This window comes from Pongo abelii, chromosome 13, assembly GCF_028885655.2.
Source record: "Pongo abelii isolate AG06213 chromosome 13, NHGRI_mPonAbe1-v2.0_pri, whole genome shotgun sequence".
NCBI lineage: Eukaryota > Metazoa > Chordata > Mammalia > Primates > Hominidae > Pongo > Pongo abelii.
In genome coordinates, this window is record NC_071998.2 from 90,949,175 (window position 1) to 90,971,071 (window position 21,897).

At 37.4% G+C, this 21,897-nt stretch overlaps 1 protein-coding gene across 3 annotated transcripts in view; it reads left to right on the forward strand.

Annotated features, from left to right (window-relative positions):
• The first annotated feature begins 43 nt into the window (after window positions 1–43).
• STX17 (syntaxin 17) overlaps window positions 44–21,897 on the forward strand; it is a 69,816-nt gene continuing 47,962 nt past the window's right edge. The window contains exons 1-2 of one of the 3 annotated variants that reach the window (XM_024252010.3): window positions 44–103; window positions 8,676–8,860. In XM_024252010.3, the coding sequence (XP_024107778.1) occupies window positions 8,738–8,860 (123 nt within the window). In that variant the 5' untranslated portion in view covers window positions 44–103; window positions 8,676–8,737. The other 2 variants (XM_054520369.2, XM_063714020.1) reach the window with 2 other exon arrangements.

Sequence of the window (21,897 nt, forward strand, 5' to 3'; positions counted from 1 at the left end):
CCTGGGGCGGGGCCCAACCCTGCCTACCCCTGGCGACGCCCCGCCCCGTCGCTCCTGCGCCTGCGCCGTGCGCACCGACCGGCCTCGAGCGCCCCGGCGGGAGGTAAGGGGCTCTCTGGAGGCCGCCTTTGGGGGCGTCGGGCCCTCACAGGCTTGGTGGGCCTGGCGCCCGTGTGGCGCGCGCGCAAGAGGCGCTGGGCGGCAAGTAGGGCATTGGATCCGAAGTGCGAGCGCCATGGTGGCTCCTCTTGTTTTTCAGAAGTGGCGGAGCCTCTCTCGGTTTCGTTTCTGGAAGCTTTATTAGAAGCTGGTATAGGGAGGCCGCAGACGTTGCGAGCAGGACGGCCCCCCGGGGTCGCGGGGTGGAAAAGTTTCCGGCGCGCCTCCTGTCTCTGGCGCGCTGTAGGCCCCGGGTCGCCAGGGTCGCTGGCGTCTGGGTCCCGGGATAGACCCCGCGCATCCGTTCGCTGGTGGGGACGTTTGGTGTGTGTGGCGCAGGTGTGCTGTGGGTAACACTGCGAGGAATGACGCGACGCTCGATGGTAGTGAGGCTCGGAGGACTGGGAGCGAGAGCCCGGAAGCCCCTGCTCGCCAAACCCAGAGGTGGTTCGCAGAAGGTCCCACACCTTGGCTCCCTCCTTGTAGCTATCCGAGGTTCAGAGAGGAGACCTTACGTTGACTTTTCTCTCCAAATTCAGTATCTCTTCCATAAGTCAGAAACATTAAGAGGCGGGCCCGAAGAAATGGGGCGCCACTAGTATCCCGAAAAGTGGGACCTCTGGGCCGATGGAAGGTGTTCGTCAATTTTGGGGGCTGAGTTTTCTGAGAAATGGGGTCTTTCACTTATTAATAACCTCCTAAGTAACTTACTGGGAAACATGAGTATTATGGTAACCATCTCATATTAGTTGTAAGCACTACATGATAAAGTTTGTAAAGCACTTGGCACAGTCCTGGCACCCCTCTCTGCAAGTATTAATGCAGTGAATACGATTGCAGTTCTTTGACTTCTAAATGTTTTTACCTGTCTTACGTGAAACATCCTCTTATACTAAAAAACTTTTTTATTTTGAAATAATTTTACAATTACAGAAAAGTTTCAAAAGTAATACAGAGTTCCCTATTGCCTCCATTAATAATTTTTTACATACCATAGCGCAATTATCAAAAGCAAGAAGTTAATATTAGTGTAATACTATTAACTGAATTACTAACTTGTGATTTTTTTTTTCCTGTATTAATGTCCTTTTTCTATTCTAGGATCCACTCTAAGATCCGACATTGCAGTTAGTTGTCTTGGGTCCTTGGTCTCCTCCAGTCTGTGACAGTTCCTCAGTCTTTTCCTGTCTTTATACTGATAGTCTTTTTCTGTCTTTATACTCTTTCTGATCTTTACACTTTTGAAGAATGCTGGTCAGTTATTTTGTAGAGTGCCTCTCTAATGGGGTTTGTCCAATGTTCTCTCATGATTATATTAAGGTTATACATTTTTGTTAAGAACACAAAAGTGTGTGTGCCCTTCTCAGTTCATCATATGAACATAGCTGATATATATGACTTATTGCTTGTGAGGTTAATCTTGATCACTTGGTAAGAGAGTGTCTGCTGGGATTCTCCAATGTAAAGGTCTTATTTTTCTCCTTATAATTAATTGACATCTTGGGGGGAGCTTTTAAACTGTACGCATATCTTGTTTCTCCTCAGACTTTCCCTTGCTAAATTTCACATCCATTGGTGGATCTTGCCTTCAGCAATTATTATGACTATGGTGCTCTAATGATGATTTTCTACTTTCCTCATTTCTTTATTAATTGAAATTATTCTGTAAGGATGAGCTGCCCATTTCCCATTTGTTTATGTGTATTCCGTTATTTATTTGTATCCATGTGGACTCAGATGTTTTTCTATTGGTTGTTATCCTACACTTGTGTTATTTTATGTTTGAAATTGTTCCAGCTTTGATCATTGGGAGTTTTTTTTCAGGTTGCTTTCTGTAGCTTTTCAGCATGCTTCCATCCTTTTTTTTCTTTTTTGGAACTTCCTAATTTTCTGGTACCATATGATGCCCCAGGCTCATCTTGTGTTTTCTGTGCCTCAGTCCTGATAATCAGCCACTCTCCAACAACCCGTAGTTTCTTTTTTTGGAGAATAGTATTTAAACACAAAGATCTGTGCTCTAGGGATGCTCATTGCTACTGGGGTAACATTCCTTCCAGGGCCCCACAGAAGACACCAGTCTATACATATGCATACCCATGCATACACAAAGATCTATATTTATTTCTGTATTTATCTATCCATATACTTTTTAAAAACAAAAGTTCATCCCAGTAGCTTTGCTTCTAGTCTAACACCACAGTGTTCATTCTAGTTTTGTCCCTTATTTTTAACTTCTTAATCTGACAGTGAGAAATCTGACTCTTGCGTTCTACAAAATATTTTCTTATTTCTTCAGTCCTAGTATACACATAAAGTAATTTCAGGATTTCTGACCTATATTACTGTGAGAAACACATTTACTAAATAGAGTACAGTGTAGTTCTTTTTGTCTCTAGCCTTATAGTATTCAGTTAAAATATTGTTTTCTAAAGTGGCTTAGATTATTTTTCTTCCTCACTTCTTTCAGTGTGGTTATGCTATTCATTTATAATACAGTTTATGTTTTTATAGTTTATATTCCATTTTGGAGGGAAAGAGTCTAAAGGTAGACTAATTGAAGCTCCATTATCATGGCTATGCATATTGTGCTATTTGACTAGAGTGTTAGGATTAGCAATTGTGTAGAAGAGACGTGTGAAGAAATATTTTAGTTCAGGCAGCATCTGTTGAACAACAGGTGTGTTCAAAAAACATTTTGATAGGAATGATGGTAGATATAAAGATAATCTCTTTGTGGTACAGAAGAAAAGAGGCAGTGTGATAGACTGGGAAATGTTAATGTTCGACAAATAATTGATACATTTAACATGTAATAGCCTTTTATGAGTTAATAAGAGAAAGACATCCCCTGTAGTAAAACAGATGCATATGACATGAACAGGCAATTCATGAAAGAAGAAATGCAGTGAGTACAAAAAAATAGTGAGAGAGGATGAATAAAATCTAGTACTTGATAGCCGAACAGGGTGACTATAATAATTCAATAGTATATTTAAAAATAACTAAAAGAGTATAACTGGATTGTTTGTAACACAAAGAATAAATGCTTGAGGTGATGGATACCTCATTTACCCTAATGTGATTATTACACATTGTATGCCTGTATCAAAATAACTCAAATATCCCATAAATATATACCTTCTACTAATATATACCCACAAAAATTAAAAATTAAAAAAAGAAGAAATGCAGCTGGGCATGGTGCCTCATGCTTGTGATCCTAGCACTTTGGGAGGCCGAGGCAGGTGGATCACCTGAGGTCGGGAGTTCGAGACCAGCCTGGCCAACATGGTGAAACCCCGTCTCTACTAAAAATACAAAAATTAGCTGGGCGTGGTGGCACGTGCCTGTAATCCCAGCTACTTGGGAGGCTGAGGCAGGAGAATCACTTGAACCTGGGGGGCGGAGGTTGCAGTGACCTGAGATCGCACCACTTCACTCCAGCCTGGGCAAAAGAGTGAGACTCCGTCTCAAAAAAAAAAAAAGAAATGGAAATGGCTGATAAATCCACCCTGTTAGTCATTTAAGGAATGCAAAGTAAAGCAATAATGAGACATCATTTTTTTCACCAGTGACATGTCTAAGAATGGTAATACTAAGTACATTGCTTGGAATATGGATAAATGGACATCGTGTTATGTTTCTGGTAGGAACATAATAGGCATAACCTTTTGTGAGATATGGCTATATATATTTTAAAAACCTTGAAAAATCTGTCTACCTAATAATTCTATTTCTAGATATTTATTTTTTATTTTTGTTATTTTTTTCTATTAATACACAATAATTTTACATATTTATAGGATACATGTGATATTTTGATACATACATACAATGTTTAATTGCTCAAATCGGGGTATTTGGGATATATATCACCTCAAACATTTATTATTTCTTTGTGTTAGGAGCACTTCAGATCTTCTCTTCTAGCTATTTTGAAATATGCAGTAAATTATTGTTAACTATAGCTACCTCACTGTGTTATTAAACATGAAAAATGTATTCCATCTGACTGTATGTTTGTACCCATTAATCAACTTCTCTTCATCCCTCCTGCCCCTTCCCATCACTCTACTCTCTACCTCCAGGAGATCAACTTTTTCCCCCTTTTTATTTAGAAATGGGGGTCTCATTATATTGCCCAGGCTAGCTTCTAATTTCTGGGCTCAAGTGATCCTCCTACCTCGGCTTCCTGAGTAGCTGGGAGTACAGGCTAGATGTTCCATCCGTGTTGTTGTAAGTGACAGGATTTCATTCTTTTTTTTTTTTCTCCCTAGACGGAGTCTCGCTCTGTTGCCCAAGCGGGAGTACAGGCTAGATGTTCCATCCGTGTTGTTGTAAGTGACAGGATTTCATTCTTTTTTTTTTTTTTTTTTTTTTCTCCCTAGACGGAGTCTCGCTCTGTTGCCCAAGCTGGAGTGCAGTGGTGAGATCTGGGCTCACCACAACCTCCGTCTCCCGGGTTCAAGCGATTCTCCTGCCTCAGCCTCCGGAGTAGCTGGGAATACAGGTGCATGCTACCACGCCTGGCTAATTTTTTGTATTTTTTAGTAGAGACCGGGTTTCACCATGTTAGCCAGGATGGTCTCGATCTCCTGACCTCGCGATCGGCCCGCCTCCGCCTCCCAAAGTGCTGGGATTATAGGCGTGAGCCATCGCGCCTGACGCATTCTTTTTTTTAATGGCTGAACAATATTTCATTGTGTATATATACCACATTTTCTTTATCCATTCATCCATTGACAGACACTTAGGTTGATTCCATATCTTGGCTATTGTGAATGCTGCTGCAGTAAACATGGAGCTGTAGGTATCTCTTTGATATACTGATTTTCTTTCCTTTGGATAAATACCCAGTAGTGGGATTGCTGGATCATATGGTAGTTTTATTTTTAATTTTTTGAGAAGCCTCTGTACAGTTTTTCTTTCTTTTTTTTTTTTTTTTTTTTAAGACAGAATCTCACTCTGTTGCCTAGGCTGTAGTGTAGTAGTAAGAACACTGTTTCTTGCAGGCTCACACTTTAGGGCTCAAGGGATCTTCCCACCTCAGCGTCACTGGGACTACAGGCACGCACTACCATACCCAGCTAATTTTTAAATTTTTCAGAGAAGAAGGATCTTGCTATGTTGCCCAGGCTGCCCTCAAACTCTTGGCCTCAAGTGATCCTCCTGCTTCAGCCTTCCAAAGTGCTGGAATTACAGCTATGAGCCACCGTACCCAGCCCATACTGTTTCTCATAATGGATGTACTAATTTACATTCCCACCAACAGTGTATAAGAGTCCTCTTTCTCGCTGGGCATCGTGGCTCACGCCTGTAATCCCAGCACTTTGGGAGGCCGAGGCGGGTGGATCACCTGAGGTCAGGAGTTCGAGACTAGCTTGGCCAACATGGCAAAATCCCGTCTCTACTAAAAACAAAAAAATTAGCTGGGCGTGGTGGCATGTGCTTGTAATCCCAGCTACTCAGGAGGCTGAGGCAGGAGAACTGCTTGAACCCGGGAGGCAGAGGTTGCAGTAAGCTGAGATTGTGCCACTGCACTCCAGCCTGGATGACAAGAGCGAAAATCTATCTAAAAAGAAAAAAAAAAAAGAGGCCTCTTTTGCTACATCCTCACCAGCATTTGTTATTTTTTATCCCTTTGGTGATAGCCATTGTAACTGGGGTGAGATGGTATCACATTGTGGTTTTGATTTGCATTTCCCTGATGATTAATGATGTTGAGCATTTAAAAAAATACCTTTTGGTCATTTGTATGTCTTCTTTTGAGAAATTTCTATTCAGATTCTTTGCCCACTTTTTAATGGAACTATTTGTTTCTTTGCTGTTGAGTTGTTTGAGTTTCTCATACATTCTAGATTAGTCCCTTGTTGGATGATTAGTTGGCAAATATTTTCTCCCTTTATACAGGTTGTGTCTTTGTTGATTGTTTTAAGGAAGTAATTATAGGCAGCAGTATGGATTTATGTGTAAGCAGGGTAATTACACTGTAGTTTATAATAGTGGAAAATTAGAAACAACCTAAATAGCCAACAATAGCCAATTTGTAAAATTGTGAAGCATCTACGTAATTATAGAAAATTATTTACATGGAAACATTTTTATTATACTTCATCACACTATTCAAAATAAATGTTTTATTTTCTTTGTTCTTTCATCCACCCATTTATTCTATCCGGTAACAGTTTATTCTATTCATTGCTCCATGCTATTCTACTCGTTTGGGTTTATTTGCTTTATCGTTGAAATATTCCTTTTAGTACTTTTAATGAGGGGCTTGGTAATAAACTCTCTTAGTCCTTGTATGTCTGAAAATGATTATTTTGCTTTCATTCTAAATGATAATTTACCTGGGAATATACCAACTCTCTCAGCACTTTGAAGGTATTTCTGTCTTTTAATATCTTGCTTTTAAAAGCAGTATATTATTGCTTTATGTCTTTTATCTCTCTTTTTTTTTTTTTAAGATTCTTGTTCTTTAATGTTTCGCAATTTCCCTTCCATGTATTTAGGCAAATTTGGTTTCTTTTTAATGTATGCTACTTGAGGCTGATGTGCTTTTTCGGTTTGAGGTCTTACATTTTAATTATCAGTATATTCTCTTTGAATAATTCCTTCTTACCATTTTCTTTGTTCTTTCTTTTTGGGACTCCTACTTGTTATTGAGCTTCTCATTTTATCCTTTATGTCTTTTATCTTCTTTTTTATACTTTTCATCTTTTTATTCCTCTGTGTTCTGAGTGATTTCTTCCAATCAATAATTGTCTCTTATCTATATAATTTACTGTTTAACACATGTTTTGAGATTTTCATTTCTAGAAGTTTTACTTGGTTTATATTCAGGCTGGCCTCTTACTGTTTCATAATATCTATTTTTTTAAAAAGATTCTATTCCTTCCTTTATGTTTTTGGATATTTAAAAATATACTTACTTTAATTTCTTTTTAAAATTATTTTATTATCTTTAGTCCATTAGCTATGAATTTTCCTGTTTTGTTGGGTCTGTGGATGGTCTCTTTTGGTAATGAATTTCTCCATATGTCCCCAGTTTGCATTCATTGTTGCACCTGTTTTACCCTCTTTGTTTTTGTACCTGGAGATTTTCCTTTTTTGCTTTTGAGCGCTTGTATCAAACATAAAAACCAAGTTACTAATGGGTAGGTATTGGAGGCAGTCTGTATAACCAACACATCAAGATTTTCAACTGTGAAAGAAAGGGGATAAATATTTAATGTTTTGAGGATGATAGCTCTCTGAGAATCCCTTGAAACAATGGACTCTATTCTCCAAAATAAACTACATTCACTTTTTTTTTCTTTTTTTTTGGTAGAGATGGGATTTTGGCACGTTGCCCAGGCTGGCCATGAACTCCTGGGCTCAAGTGGCCCCCCCACCTTGGCCTCCCAAAGTGCTGGTATTACAGACATGAGCCACTGTACCCGGCCCCTTCATTCACAATTTTTCATAAAGATTCAGGGGGTCCACAAAGTCTGTACGTGAATTCCTATCTTTATAGACCCTGGACTAAGACAGCATAACTCAGCAGTATTAACATACTCAACTTAAAATTTTTTAAACATGGGTGAGGTTGTGGCTAATGAAATGGCATGAAAGCATGGTGTACAATGGTGGCTTTCAAGCTTGGTTAAGCTGTGAACCCCATTATTTATATAAGCTCTGATAAGCTCCAATTCATAAAATAGTTGTAAGTAAAGTTTCTACAACTGAAGTAGGGGGTGGAGTCCTGGAACCTACTCACCTCTAGCCCCTACCCTTGTACTCTGGCCCCAAATGCATACCCTTGGACTTTCTGGAACACTAGTAGGAAACTACTGGTGAAGTGGAAAAAGTATTTCAATGTAATTTCAGAAAATCTGGGTTCTTATTCCAGCTCTGTCACTGGTTATTTGAATCAGTTGTAGGCAATACTAATCACTTTATTGAAAATGGAAGAGGCAATTTAAAGGACATCAATGAGAAGAGTTGCATATTATGTTATAATATATTTGAAGTTGTGTAATTACAGAGTTACATTATGATGACATTAGAGGTGAAGTTTGATACAAGCATCAGTGTTAAGCCGTATGATACCTTTTTTAAAAAGGTTATTCAATGTCCAAGATAGATCAGAAAATGAAAACTTGGACAGTATACTCCTAGTTTTTTTAAAAGTGTTTATATACATACATACATACTTACATAGAAAAAGACCTGGAGAGACGTATGCCAAAATGTAGAGTACATTTTGTACTCTTTGTAAAAGGTGAGGAGATGACTGCTGACTTTATTTTATTCTTCATTTATTTATATTGTCTGAACACTCTAAAATATAATTTTTGGAAAGAAAAAGATTTAAAAATCAGTGGTTTCATAAAGAAAAAACAAGTCACTCATGCTCAGCATTAAAAATATTTATTTCTATTTATTGATTTAGGATAAATTGTAAAACTAATTGTTGGCTTTTAAAAACTGGAAACTGATTTGAAAACATTCTTAAAGAAATATTTTTCTTCTAGGTTTTTCTATATGAGTGGAGAAGACAGCTGTTACCAGGGAGGTCATACAGCATTTTTTTAGGATGTCTGAAGATGAAGAAAAAGTGAAATTACGCCGTCTTGAACCAGCTATCCAGAAATTCATTAAGATAGTAATCCCAACAGACCTGGAAAGGTTAAGAAAGCACCAGATAAATATTGAGAAGGTGAGCTGTTTCATTTACTACCGCAAGAAATAGTTACATAGTTTGATTTATATTGGTTGTTCATTTCAGCTAAATTTAGAGTATTAGATAAGAGGCATTGCTGAAACACCTAGCTCCTATTGATTTAGCAACATTATGCATTTTTTAGCTGGTTTTTCTGTTCTGCATATATACCTCTCATACATTCCTTTTTCTGGGAAGGGATATAGGAATAGAGTCTGTGCTTTTTTGTTTGTTTGTTTAAGAGACAAGGTCTCGCTCTGTTGCCCAGGCTGGAGTGCAGTGGCATGATCATAGCCCACTGCAACCTCAGACTTCTGGGCTCAAGCTATCTACACACCACTCTGCGTGGCTAACTTATTTTTATTTTTTTGGAGAAACAAATTCTCGCTTTGTTGCCCAGGCTGGTCTTGAACTCCTGGCCTCAAGCTGTCCTCCTGTTTTGCCTTCCAAAGTGTTGGGATTACAGGTGTGAGCCGTGGCGCCTGGCCAAGTCTATACCTTTTTAATTGTACATACTGAGGTTTTAGGCAGTTAGTAATTAAGATACAAATTGATTGACGGTGCACTATAATGTAAAGGCAGAGAACTTTGGCTAATGTACCTGCCTTAATTTCATTTACCCCTTGGCAAGTTTTTGAACTTTGAATGTGTGTCTTTCAGTAACTCGTATCCTCTTTAGGTGTACATACATTAAAGAAGTAAATCATTGTGAGATATGAGGGAATTTCCTTACTTCACTGCTTCCCTTTGAGGAAAGCTCACAATTGACAAATACTGCCTAAGTCAGTTGAGGAAATAGGTAGAGAGAAGATGAATTAGTCTCAGGGACTATGATAGAGGTTGCATAGAACCTGCCATGGTCTGGTGAAGTGGTTGTGGCATTTTTGGAAACATCAGGTTTACTCAGTACTGAGCATTAATTTGGCAGATTATGTTGTCTTATTTGCTGTGAGACAGGTCAGTGATATTTTTTGCTTCAAAAAGACTTTTCCCAACATAAGTCTTAAGCTGCAGAATCTCCATTTATTTATTTATTTATTTATTCATTCATTCATTCATTCATTCATTCTTTTGAAGGTTGGGAGTGGAGGATATGATCATTAAGCCTTTCAATATAAACATTATTCATTACTCAACTCAGTAGCATATAGAAGTCAGAAAAGCGTACCTTTTTCTTCCATAGATACCATCTGTCTTTCTAGAATTCAAGTCCTTTTAAAAGTGGAGAAAATCCGTTCTGAGAATATTAAAATGAAAAGTTTAATGCAAATATTTGAAGTCTTTCTAGAATTTAGGATTAGTATTTTGTCATTCTTGAATTTCTTTCTTCTTTACTTACAAGCAATAAGTAATACTGTGACTTTCAAGGATGGATAAGGAGTTGTTTAGTAAATGGGTTCTTTTTAATATGAATGGAAGCAAATTAAGGCCATTTCTTTCCTTTGTTGTCCTACTTTTCCTTTGAGGTTTGGCATGTCTGTCTTAGATTTCCTTTTTCTTATGTTTATTCTATACAAAAGTGCCTGCTGTCAGTACCCTCAGATCCATGCTACATGTACCACCCAATCAGTCATCAATGGAAAAGCCAGGTGGGTGGGGATAGAATGGTTATATGACTGATTTTATTAGTTGTGTCAGAGGTCACAAGAAGATTATTCCAGAGTTACATCCATCCATCTCTGCCAGACATTTTTTTCTTTAGCATTTTATGAAATTTTTACTTACTGTGGAATTTTTAGACAGTATCAGAATAGTTATAATTATCATGTAGGTGATATCATCTTAAGCCAAACAGTGAATTTTGTACTGATCTGTTTTATTCCATATCCTTGATAATTCCACTGTCTCTAGGATGTCTAGCTTAATTATAAAAGCGACTTTTTTTTTTAATCTATATAGGATTGAATAGCTTATTTTAATAGATATGTTATGGAAATGTAAAAACATTTAAAAGCTGCAGGGTTTACTCTGGACAAAAGAGTTAAGAACTGAGTTTGGACTCCAGGTGTCTGACAGTGCCTCACTTTCAAAAAGGCATATTATTCTTAGGGGAAAGGTGTAGAAAGATAAAATATTTATTATGCTGGACATCAGTCATCCAATATGAATTTAAAAGAAGAAAGTCAGACTGAAGGGAAATTGAAGGTAAGCCTTAGTGGAGTGATTCTGCAACATCTGAAAACAATGAGCGTAGTGTGCTGTGGACACCTGGAGCTGTATTCCATAGGTCCTTCATTTTATTATACATGATAAACTTGATTAGAATGTAATCTTGAAATTTGAAGTGTTAGCATTCAGCTTTCTTGGCTAATGTAAGATAGACTTAAGCATTGTTAGTAGGAATGACAAGATAGTAAGCCTGGAACATAATTTTCTTTGTTTCGTATTGTAGGGATTTGGGGAAAAACTTTGACTGTGTAGCACATACTGTATTAGTTATATGGATAAGGTACAAGAGGCAGAAAACTCAAAAATCATGTTAAATAAGATAGACGTTTTTTGTTTTGTTTTGCTTTTGTTTTTAATCTCATAGTAACAGAGGTAGTCCGGGGTACAGTGGCCGCTCAGCAATCATCAAAGACCCAGGCTGTTTTTATCTTGCTCTCCCATCCTCAACTTGGTTCTACCTTGTGTGTAAAATGGCTACTCCAGCACCAGCCATCAAATCCACATTCCAGCTTGGATGGCATAACCAGAATCATACATTTTCTATGTTCTTTTTTCTCTCAGTGCATTTGTTGTCTCTCTCTCTCTCTCTTTTAAATAGAGACAGAGTCTCACTCTGTTGCCCAGGCTGGAGTGCAATGTTGCAGTCATAGGTCACTGTAATGTTAAACTCCTAAGTTAAAGCAATCCTCCTGTCTCAGCTTCCTGAATAGCTAAGACTTCAGGTGTCCTCTACCATGTTCAGCTAATTTTTAAATATTTTTGTAGAGACGGGGTCTCACTATGCTGCTCAGGCCTATCTCATCTCAAAGCCCTGGCCTCAAGTGATCCTCCTGCATTGGCCTCTCAAAGTGCTAGGATTACAGATGTGAACAACCATGTCTGGCCTCTCCTTTTCTTTTAAAGAGAATTGTTTTCATTTTGTGGATGCAGTATCATAACATCTTTCTATAGTTTTTTTTTTTTTAAGTTTTCTTCTGCTTCTTTGTCCTGTTTTTCTCAAGTCCCTTTTTTCTTTCTTCTCTCTCTCTTTCTTTTGTTTCGGCATATAGTATTATAGGCTTTTCTTGGCTAGCTGTTGATATTTAAGAGTACTGATTGGAAGGTATGTGTGTAAATGTGTTTGTGTGTATGCATGTGGGTAGCAGGTTAGGGTGGGGGATTTGCTGTCTGGAGGGGTGAATAGCTGGGAATCTATTTTAATTGGAGAACCACTAGATGTCAGTAACTCTAGGTCTCATTAGCTGTTCAGTTTTAAGAAAGAGCAGTCCTCCATCTCCTACCTGTTGGGGTGTGTTTATTTTTTCAAAGGTGATAGTTGTGGCAGGGGTTGAGTGAGGAGGTTGGAGGGGTGGATGTAGTATGAATTTTGTGACCAACCTTTTAAGCCAGGGGAAGGAAAGTAGGTGAAGAGGTGAGCAGGCTCACCACCATTCAGATATTTATTGTCCAGGCTTAATCTTCCTGGTTGTGGTATGGTAACTGATCCCTGCCCTTAGCTGTGCTTGGTGTCCAGGATCCTTAGCTTCTCTAGCCTCTCCAGAGGCTGTCTTCTATAGTATTGTCTTGTGCAGTGATGGAACAGGGCAGTTACTTCGGCAAGTATAGAGGGGATCTGGTGGACTACCTGTTCATTACATAAACTTTCAACCAATCCTTTTGCTTTTTGCCCCACCATACACTTCCATCTGGTTACCTGGTAGCTGGTACCTTCAGTTGCTTAGTCGTTTTTTAGAGATGAGGTCTCACCATGCTGCCCAGGCCCATCTCATCTCAAAGCGCTGGCCTCAAGTGATCCTCCTGCATTGGCCTCTCAAAGTGCTAGGATTACAGACATGAACAACCATGCCTGGCTGTAGCTTGCTTCTCATTGCCACTCTCCCCCACCATGTACCCCTTTTGCAGGCTTACATTTTAGCTTTCTTTGGTTTGCTGAGTCAGTTACAACATATCCATACTCTTTCTAGCTTCCAAAATGTTACAAAATGTTAAATTTTTTTGTCAGTTGATGTCTTCTATTCTATTCTCATTATTCTTGTGAATTTATACTTTCTAAAGTTCTTTGTTGTCATTTAGTGGGATTTTGGAAAAGAGTAGAGATGAATATTTGTGTTGAATCTGCCAGGTTTAATGAGAAGGGAGATTATTTATTATAGGAAATAAATGTTAGCTTTTCATAAATGTTTATTGATGTTTGCTATTTCTTAGATTGTTAGCATTAAAGAATACGTAAAAGATTTTTAATTCTTAAGAAGTTTGCAATCCAGTTAAGGAAATAAGATAGGAAATAGTCAAAAAATGATAAGAGGCAGCATATAATTAGTATGAAAATGGATGGCATGGGCTATTCAAGCAACATGAAATCTGAACTATATAGTATAAAATCAGACATAATCAGTCTTGTTTATTGTTAATCTGTGATTACAATGAAAGTATTTTTCATTTCTCTTTTTAGTGTGTGAATATCTGCTTTGATCTTTTAATCATCTTTCCCAACCTCGTTCCTTTTTTCTGACAGAACCCCATTCAGTTTCCTTCCTTTGTGTTTCAAGATAGGCAAGCCTCAGCACAGGTGGTGAATGATAATGGTCTGATAAATGTGGTAATTCCAATCTTGTCAATTTTTGGTTACCAGTGAACAATAGACATATCCTGTAGTTCTGGCCAGTTATACCTGAGGGAAAACCTGTTTGGGATATGGAAACTGGAAAGATTTTCCTACTGTTATGAAGATATACAGGTATGTGTGGAAGGAAACAGTCCCCTTCTTCTTCTTGGTCTTTTGTGTCTTCCTGTTGTATCTAGAACTGTAGCCAATCCTCTTGCAGCCATTAGGGGACAAATCTGAGGACAAAAGCTCCTTATTGAAAGTAGTAAAGCAGCAACATAGAACTTGAACACTTAATGACCTTATAAGCTTCTGAATTAAACTAATGTAGAATTATTCTACTTCTAGATTGCTTTGTATGTGAGATAATAAATACTTATTATTAAAGCTATTTTAAATTTTGGGTTTTCTGTTGTTTGCAACCCAAAGCATAGTAATTGGCTAAATTATGGCACTACTTTAACCTACCTCTCTAGTACCACCGTGCAAAGAGACAATACCAAAATGATACTTTGTAAAAGTAGTGCTGTTTAGCAATGCTTGTCAGGGATCTCAACTTAACTAAATTTGTAAGGAGTTACTTGTAATTTTTTTCACACATATCACTAAATCATTTTTTTTCTCCTCCTCAAGCATTTGGATTGATAACTTTTAATAGTGTATCCTAATTTAGTTATAAAATCATATAGTAAACAGTAAGAATCTGAATTATTCCTTATTTTTCTTGTAATTTGTTGTAATAAGAAATAAGTTCATCTAGTTCATCCTCCACTTGAAATAGGAATCTCTTCTACTTTTCTTGACAAGTGAGAAAATAATAACAGTGGAGGTAGTAGTTGTTGTTTTCATTTGCTGGGTGCTGTATTAGGTGTTTTTATATATCATAGCATTTAATCCTTATAGCATCATTATAGGTTAGTTATTGTTATTGCCTTCGCTTTTTAGGCGGAGAAAGATTTAGAGTAAATTACTTGCTTGAGATCCCTGTGTTAGTAAATGTGTTAAACTTCTAACATGCTTGAAATGTAGTGTGCTTCTGAAAAAAAGTGTGTTGAATGAATGAATATACATGTATAGAGCCTAAGATTACATCATTTTAGAAGCCACTCTATACCGACAGCTTTTTAAATTGACTTTGTAATCAACTAAATGAATTCCATAAGACTTTTTTTGTATGAATTACATCTATTGAATCAGATCACACCTATTTCTTATACTGGTGCAATTGCTCTTTTTAATTTAAATGCTGGACTTTACAGTTATCATTGTTATATTTGTTATATGGAATTGTGACCTTTCATCTATGTTAATCCTTCTAATTTATGTTATGTGCAAATTTGATAATTATGCATTCTTTGTTTTGAAGTCATTGATGAAAATGTTGGACAGGAAAGGGCCAGAGCACACTGGTATATTGTCACCATTTCCACACGCTCTCCCAAACCATCTCACTAATTATCTAGTATGGAATTTTCCCCAAGATTCACATTAAGATTTACAGCCTGCAGTGTTTTAAATATACTTTCTTTTGTGAAAATTGGGTCAATATTTGCAAGTCTTTAGGAACCTTACCAATTCTTTGCAGTTCTTCATAGATAAGCAGAAATATTTCTGTGATCACATTTGCAAGGTCTTTTGGTTCTCTCGAGTGTAATTTCCCTGGGCCTGTTGACTTGAACTCATTTGAAGTATCTAGGTTTATTCTTAATCTTCCTTTGTTTTTATTTTCCTGTTAATCATTTTATTTTAGATTTTTGTATTTTGAAGATCATTTTCCTCAATAAAGAAGGAAGGTGGAAAAAATATGGAGTTGAATAGTTTTGCTTTCTCTTTTACATCCATTGACAATATCCACCCTATCATTTGTCACCTTTCAGACACTGTTTATTGCATAGCTCAGTTACTTCCTACTCAACACATCCTGATGATACCATCCCCAGTCAGATATAAACACACCACTCTTACACAGTACTGGGCCACAGACCTTAAGGTTCATAGATTTAACATTCACATGTTTTTTGTTTTTGTTTTGCCTTTCAGATTATTTGTCTCCTGGTCATCAAAGATTTCCTTTTTTTATTTACCCAAAGGGGACAGGAGTCAGTCTGTGTATTGGAAGATGTGACCATATTTGGTGAGAGTGGAGGGGTACAAAATATTGTGCAAATGAGGGATATTTACTGCCTTCCTGACTAGACTGAAGGAGGCAAGGACTTTGACATTTTCCCCAACGCCTATCTGTATTTCCAATGCCTGTCACATAGTACCTGCTCAATAGATATTGATTGAACTAACTAAAATTGTCCTTATCTACTGTCAAACTATAACAACCTAGAAGGGTATATTCTTGCTGAACGAGAACATCAAGAAGACAGGAAGGGAGCTGAAGATATCTCCGTCAAGTCATCCTCTGTGTCTGTCATGTGTCTCACATGTGTGGTCCTAAATGCCACTGTCTCACAGTTGGCCTCTTATCAGGACCTAAGTCCTGTGGAGACAGCAACTTGCAGAGCCCCATTCCAGGGGCAGCAAGGGGTGGGCAAGATGGAATCACTCAGCTTAAGGAAGGTCTTCCCCATCCATGCTTTTGAAGAAGGAAAAAGTGGGACTGTCATTCACTAGTCTAATCTTACTGTTAAAATTAGACTGAGCGCTCCATCTCCAAACCTGGAGGGTCATGGTATGGTGTCTGTCACACAAGCCAAAAGTTGTTCTTCCCAAGGTCTGGGCAGTGGAAGCAGTATAAACACTGATGAATGAACTCATCTGAATTTTAAAAAGATGAAGAAAATTGTTCCTCTCCCCTGGAGGAACTTTTCAAATGACGTTGACAAATAAACCTCTCAAAACCTGTAGAACCAATTTTTTTTTTACAACACTTTTTTATTCCCTTTTCTATGTCTTCCTTTTCCTCCTCCTTCATCTTCTATTTTCTCTCTTTCCTTTCCTCTCTTTTTTTCTTCCAACTTCTATTTTAGGTTCAGGGAGTATATGTGCAGGAATGTCACATGGGTAAATTGTGTGTTGCTGGGGTTTGATGTACAAATGATTTCACCAGGTAGTGAGCATAGTACTTGAACATTCACATTTTAATAATTCGTGGGAAAGCTGCAAATGTCTATGGTATTAGACAGTTGTAATAGTAAAATTATAATCTTCCTCATAACATTATTGTGAAGATTAAGATATTATATGAAAAAAACCGGCATGCAAGGTTGATACTTGGAAGTGGAGAATATAACAAATAAGTTAGGCTACCCAGGCATTCAGCATAGGCACTGTGAATGGAAAAATCAACACACAACATGTTTTCTCTTATACTCTCACTCAACAACAACAGTCACCGACACAGAAAACTTCTGTGACCAAATGTGTGTGAGTTTCTCCCCATATTTCAAGCAAGCAATCAGTTCAGCAGACCCTAGCTTAGGTATCTTCCAGTTGAATTCAATTCTGGTGCTATCTACCTAGAGATAGCCTTAGAAACCACAGTTTGAGAGCCAAGTCCCACAAGACCACACCCCTCCCTCCCACCAGTCACAAGTCCAGGCCCTTGGAACTTCTGACCAACCAGCTTCAAGTTGGAGTTCCCACGATCCCTTTTTGGGCTCGATTAATTTGCTGGGATGGCTCATAGAACTCAGGGAGACAATTTACCAGTTCTTTATAAAGGATATTACAAGGGATACAGCTGAAGAGATGCATAAGGTGAGGTATGAGGGAATGGGTGCAGAGCTTCCATGTCCTCCCTGGAGACACCACCCTTCAGGAACCTCCATGTGATCATCTCTCTGGAAGCTCTCTAAATTCTGTCCTCTTGGGCCTCTTATGGAGACTTCATTGGATAGGCATGATGGAAGCATGGACAACCATGTCAAAATGTCATTGGACAAAAAGGGTATGATCTAATACTAACAGACTGAGTGGAGAAATTCAACAAGGCCTGTCTGTTCAGATTCTTATTGGCCTCTCCATGTAACATTTCTTCCTCCAGGGTATGGGGCAGGACCCCCTCTGGAATGAGTATCTTATGACCCACAATCCGTTTAGAGTCCTGCCATTGGAAGGTTCGGAGGGCAGGAGGTCAGAGAGAGATTCTGTTTCCTGAGGTCTGCTTTGGACACTGAAAGTGGCCCCAGCATTGTAACAAAAGACATGTGTCTGTCATGTGTCTCACATGGGCCATGAGAGTTATGATCAAGGAACTATGGACAAAGACCAATGTATATATATTGTATATATGTAATATTTATATAATCATAATATCACAGACACCATCAGTTAATAAACATTCCTGAGATATATTCTTTGTGTTGTTGGTTTTGTATTTTTGATATTTTGTAAGCATAGTGAGGTGAGTTACTCTTACCTACCCTATGGGGTAGATATTATTTATCTTCATGATACAACTAATTCTCAGTTTATGGCCTGCAATCATTGGGCCACCTTTTAATATTAGGTAGCTTTCTGTAGATTCTTTGATATTTTCTATGTAGACAATCATGTAATCTATGAAGACAATTTTATTTTTTTCTAGTCTTTGCCCCACCTACCCTCTCTCCTTCTTTCGTCCTTCCTTCCTTTTTTAACCTTATTGCCCTGGCTAGGGCCTCCAGTATGAAGTTGAGTAAGAGTGCTGAGATCAGACATCCTTACCTTCTTCCCAGTATTAGAGAATGGTCTTTCACCACTTAAATATGATGTTAAATGTAGGGTGTTTGTAGATTCCTGCTGTCAGGTTGAGGAAGTTAACTTCTATTTTTTAGTTTGCTGAGAGTTTTTATAATGAATAAATGTTCAGTTGTGTCAAATGATTATCTTTAAATCTACCATCTTGCTATTTTTGTCTATTTGTCTATCTGTTCTCTTTTCCCTCTTTCTTTTGGATTAATCAAATATTATTTATGATTCAGTTTTTTTCCCTTTGCTGGCTTATACCTCTTGGTTTTTTATTTTTATTTTTTTGGTGGTTGCTTTATGGTTCAGAGTATACATCTTCAACATCACAGTCTATTTTCAAGTAATGTTATACATTTCACTTCACATATAAGAACCTTCTAACAGTATACTTCCAGGTCCTCTCTTAGGGTCTTTTTACTGTGGTTGCTATACATTTTACTTCTGCATACATTATCAGCCCCATTTGTTTTTGTTATTTTTGCTTTAAATTGTGTTCTTTTTCAAAGAGGTTGTAAAAATAAGGAAAAATATTTATATTTACATATATATCTGTATGTGCCATTTCCAGTGCTCTTCATTCATTTGTGTAGAATCCGATTTCTGTCAGGTATCCCCTTTCTATCAACTTGAAGTACTTTTTTAAACATTCCTTCTAGCACACCTTTCTGCTGGTGATGGATTCTATCAGCCTTTTTATGTTTAAAAATGTCTTTATTTTGCCTTATTTAAAAAAAACTTTCTCTGGGGATAGAATATTCTAGGTTGCATTTTCTGTCATTTTCAAATACTTCCAAGATGTTGTCCCACTGTCTTCTGGCTTGGATTGTTTCTCACAAGAAGTCTTCTGTCATTCTTATCTTTGTTTCTTCGTACTTCACGTGTCTTTTTTCTTCCCATTTTTAAGATGTTTTTCTTTATTTATTTTAAGTAATTTTACTGTAATGTGCATTAGTATAGCTTTCTTCATTTTTCTTGTCCTTTGAGCTTCTTGGATCTATGGTTTTATCGTTTTTCTCAAATTTAGAAAATCTTTGGCCATTAAGTTTTTCAAATTATTTTTCTCTCTTGGAGTCCAGTTACATGTATTTTATGTTGTTTTCATTTGGCCCATAACTATTGATCTTGGTTAATTTATTTTCAACTTATTTTTCTCTGTGTGTTTCATTTTGGATAGTTTCTATTGCTGTGTCCTTAGGTTTACTAACCTTTTCTTCTGCATTGTCTTACCTGCTATTAATCCCATCTAGTGCATTTTTTAATTTCAGGTACTCTTTTTTTAAATTCTATTAATTTAATATTTTAAAATATCTTTTATGTCTTTTCTTCTAATGTGCTTGCATTTTCTTCTACCTTCTTGAATACATGGAACATATCATAATAACTGTTTTTAATGTCCCCATTTATTAATTCCATTATCCCTATCATATCTGGGTCTATTTCTATCGATTGGTTTTTCTCATTGCAGATAATGTTATTCTGCTTTTTTGCATGCATGGCAATTATCTTTTGGATACCAGACATTGTGAAATTTACTTTATTGGGTACTGAATATCTTTTAATTTGTTTAAATATTTTTTAGCTTTATTCTGAAACAGTTTCATTGGGAACAGTTTGATCCTTTTGAGTCTTTCTTTTTTTTTGATGGAGTCTTGCTCTATTGCGCAGGCTGGAGTGCAGTGACACAATCTGGGCTCACTGCAAGCTCTGCCTCCCAGGTTCATGCCATTTTCCTGCCTCAGCCTCCTGAGTAGCTGGGACTACAGGCACCCACCACCACACCCGGCTAATTTTTTTGTATTTTTAGTAGAGACGGGGTTTCACCATGTTAGCCAGGATGGTCTCGATCTCCTGACTTTGTGATCCGCCCACTTCAGCCTCTCAAAGTGCTGGGATTACAGGTGTGAGCCACCGTGCCCAGCCTTGAGTCTTTCTTTTAACCTTTCTTGCTTAGGACCAGAACAGCCTTTAGTTCAGGGCTAATTTTTTCCTACAGAGAGCAATACTTTGGAGTATTCTACCTGATACTCAGTGTATTCCAAGGTTTTTCCACTCTGACTTGGTCACATGTACCATTTCTAGCCTTGTGTGATCTTCAGGAATTATTCTACCTGTTCTTTTTCTGACCACGGGTAGTTCCCTCACATGCATGCGTGGAGGAGTCCTTTGCTGAAGACTCAAAAGGAAAACCCTGCAGGTCTCTGGAGTTCTCTCTCAGTGTATTCCTCTCCTCTCAGTGCAACTAGCCGTTCACCATGCAGCCTTCTCCTCTCTGGTATTCTCTGATCCATGAATTCTGATAGCCTTGGCATCTACAAATTCTCAACTCTGTTTCCTTAGTGTTAATTTTTCTTAAAATATCACAACAGATTAGTAGTGGGCAATAAGTTTAAAAGTGGTTTATTTTCAAACAAGAATCTCTGGCTTCCTTTCTCAAACTTTTATTACTGTTATAACACTGCCTAAAAGAGCTTTCACACTGGATCTGATGGCATCAATTAAATTTTTCTAATAAATGAAAGTGGTTTGGTAGTGGTTTTAAATTTATGTTTTGTAAATACATTTTCAATATGGTCTAATTTTTTTTTTTTTTTTTGAGAAGGAGTCTCACTCTTTTGCCCAGGCTGGAGTGCAGTGTGGCACGATCTTGGCTTACTGCAACCTCCACCTGCCAGGTTCAAGTGATCTCCTGCCTCTGCCTCACAAGTAGCTGGGATTACAGGCACCTGCCACCACGCCCAGATAATTTTTTTGTACTTTTAGTAGAGATGGCGTTTCACCATGTTGGCCAGGCTGGTCTCAAACTTCTGACCTCAGGTGATCCACCTGCCCCGGCCTCCCAAATTGCTGGGATTACAGGCATGAGCCACCACACCTGGCCGGTCTAATTGTTTTAGGCTTAATAGTTATTGTTTAGTTCTTAGATTATGTAAAAATTTTAGGAGTATCAAAAGAAGTTTTTGCTACATCATTCTTTACCAAATTTTAAGAATGTGTAGAACAAGGAATATAAAAATGCCCTAGAATTTTTTTTAATGCTTTACTCTTATAATCTATGTTTTCTGTGCATATATGAGGGAATTTTTATATTTCTATCCTTTCACATTATTTCTAGGTTGATGTTTTGGGGATGTGTAAAGTACCAAAAATGTGTTTAATGTAACTATTCACATCTGCTAACATTTTAATTATTTGATTTTTAATTTCAAATAAAAATAATATATGATATTTGGTGTTGATGTTTATATTCTATATAAATATTCTGCTATAATATTATCACATATTCCTATGGTTCCTATCAAATGAAAAAATTCCCATGATTCTGTTCCTAATTCTTTTTGGATGATACTCTGAAAGCTAACAGTTGCCTTGGTAAAAATTAAAACATACATATTAAAAGTGCAGTCTCATTTTTTATTTACTCTCTAGTCTGTGGTTTCAGTGTTATTTTTTTAAAATTCAGATTTTAGTTTTCAATACTTAACACTATCATTGACAAACATGTACAATTCTTCATATACAATAAGAATATCTTACAAACACTGTTCTTTTCATTTTTTATATTATTTTACATTCTCATTCT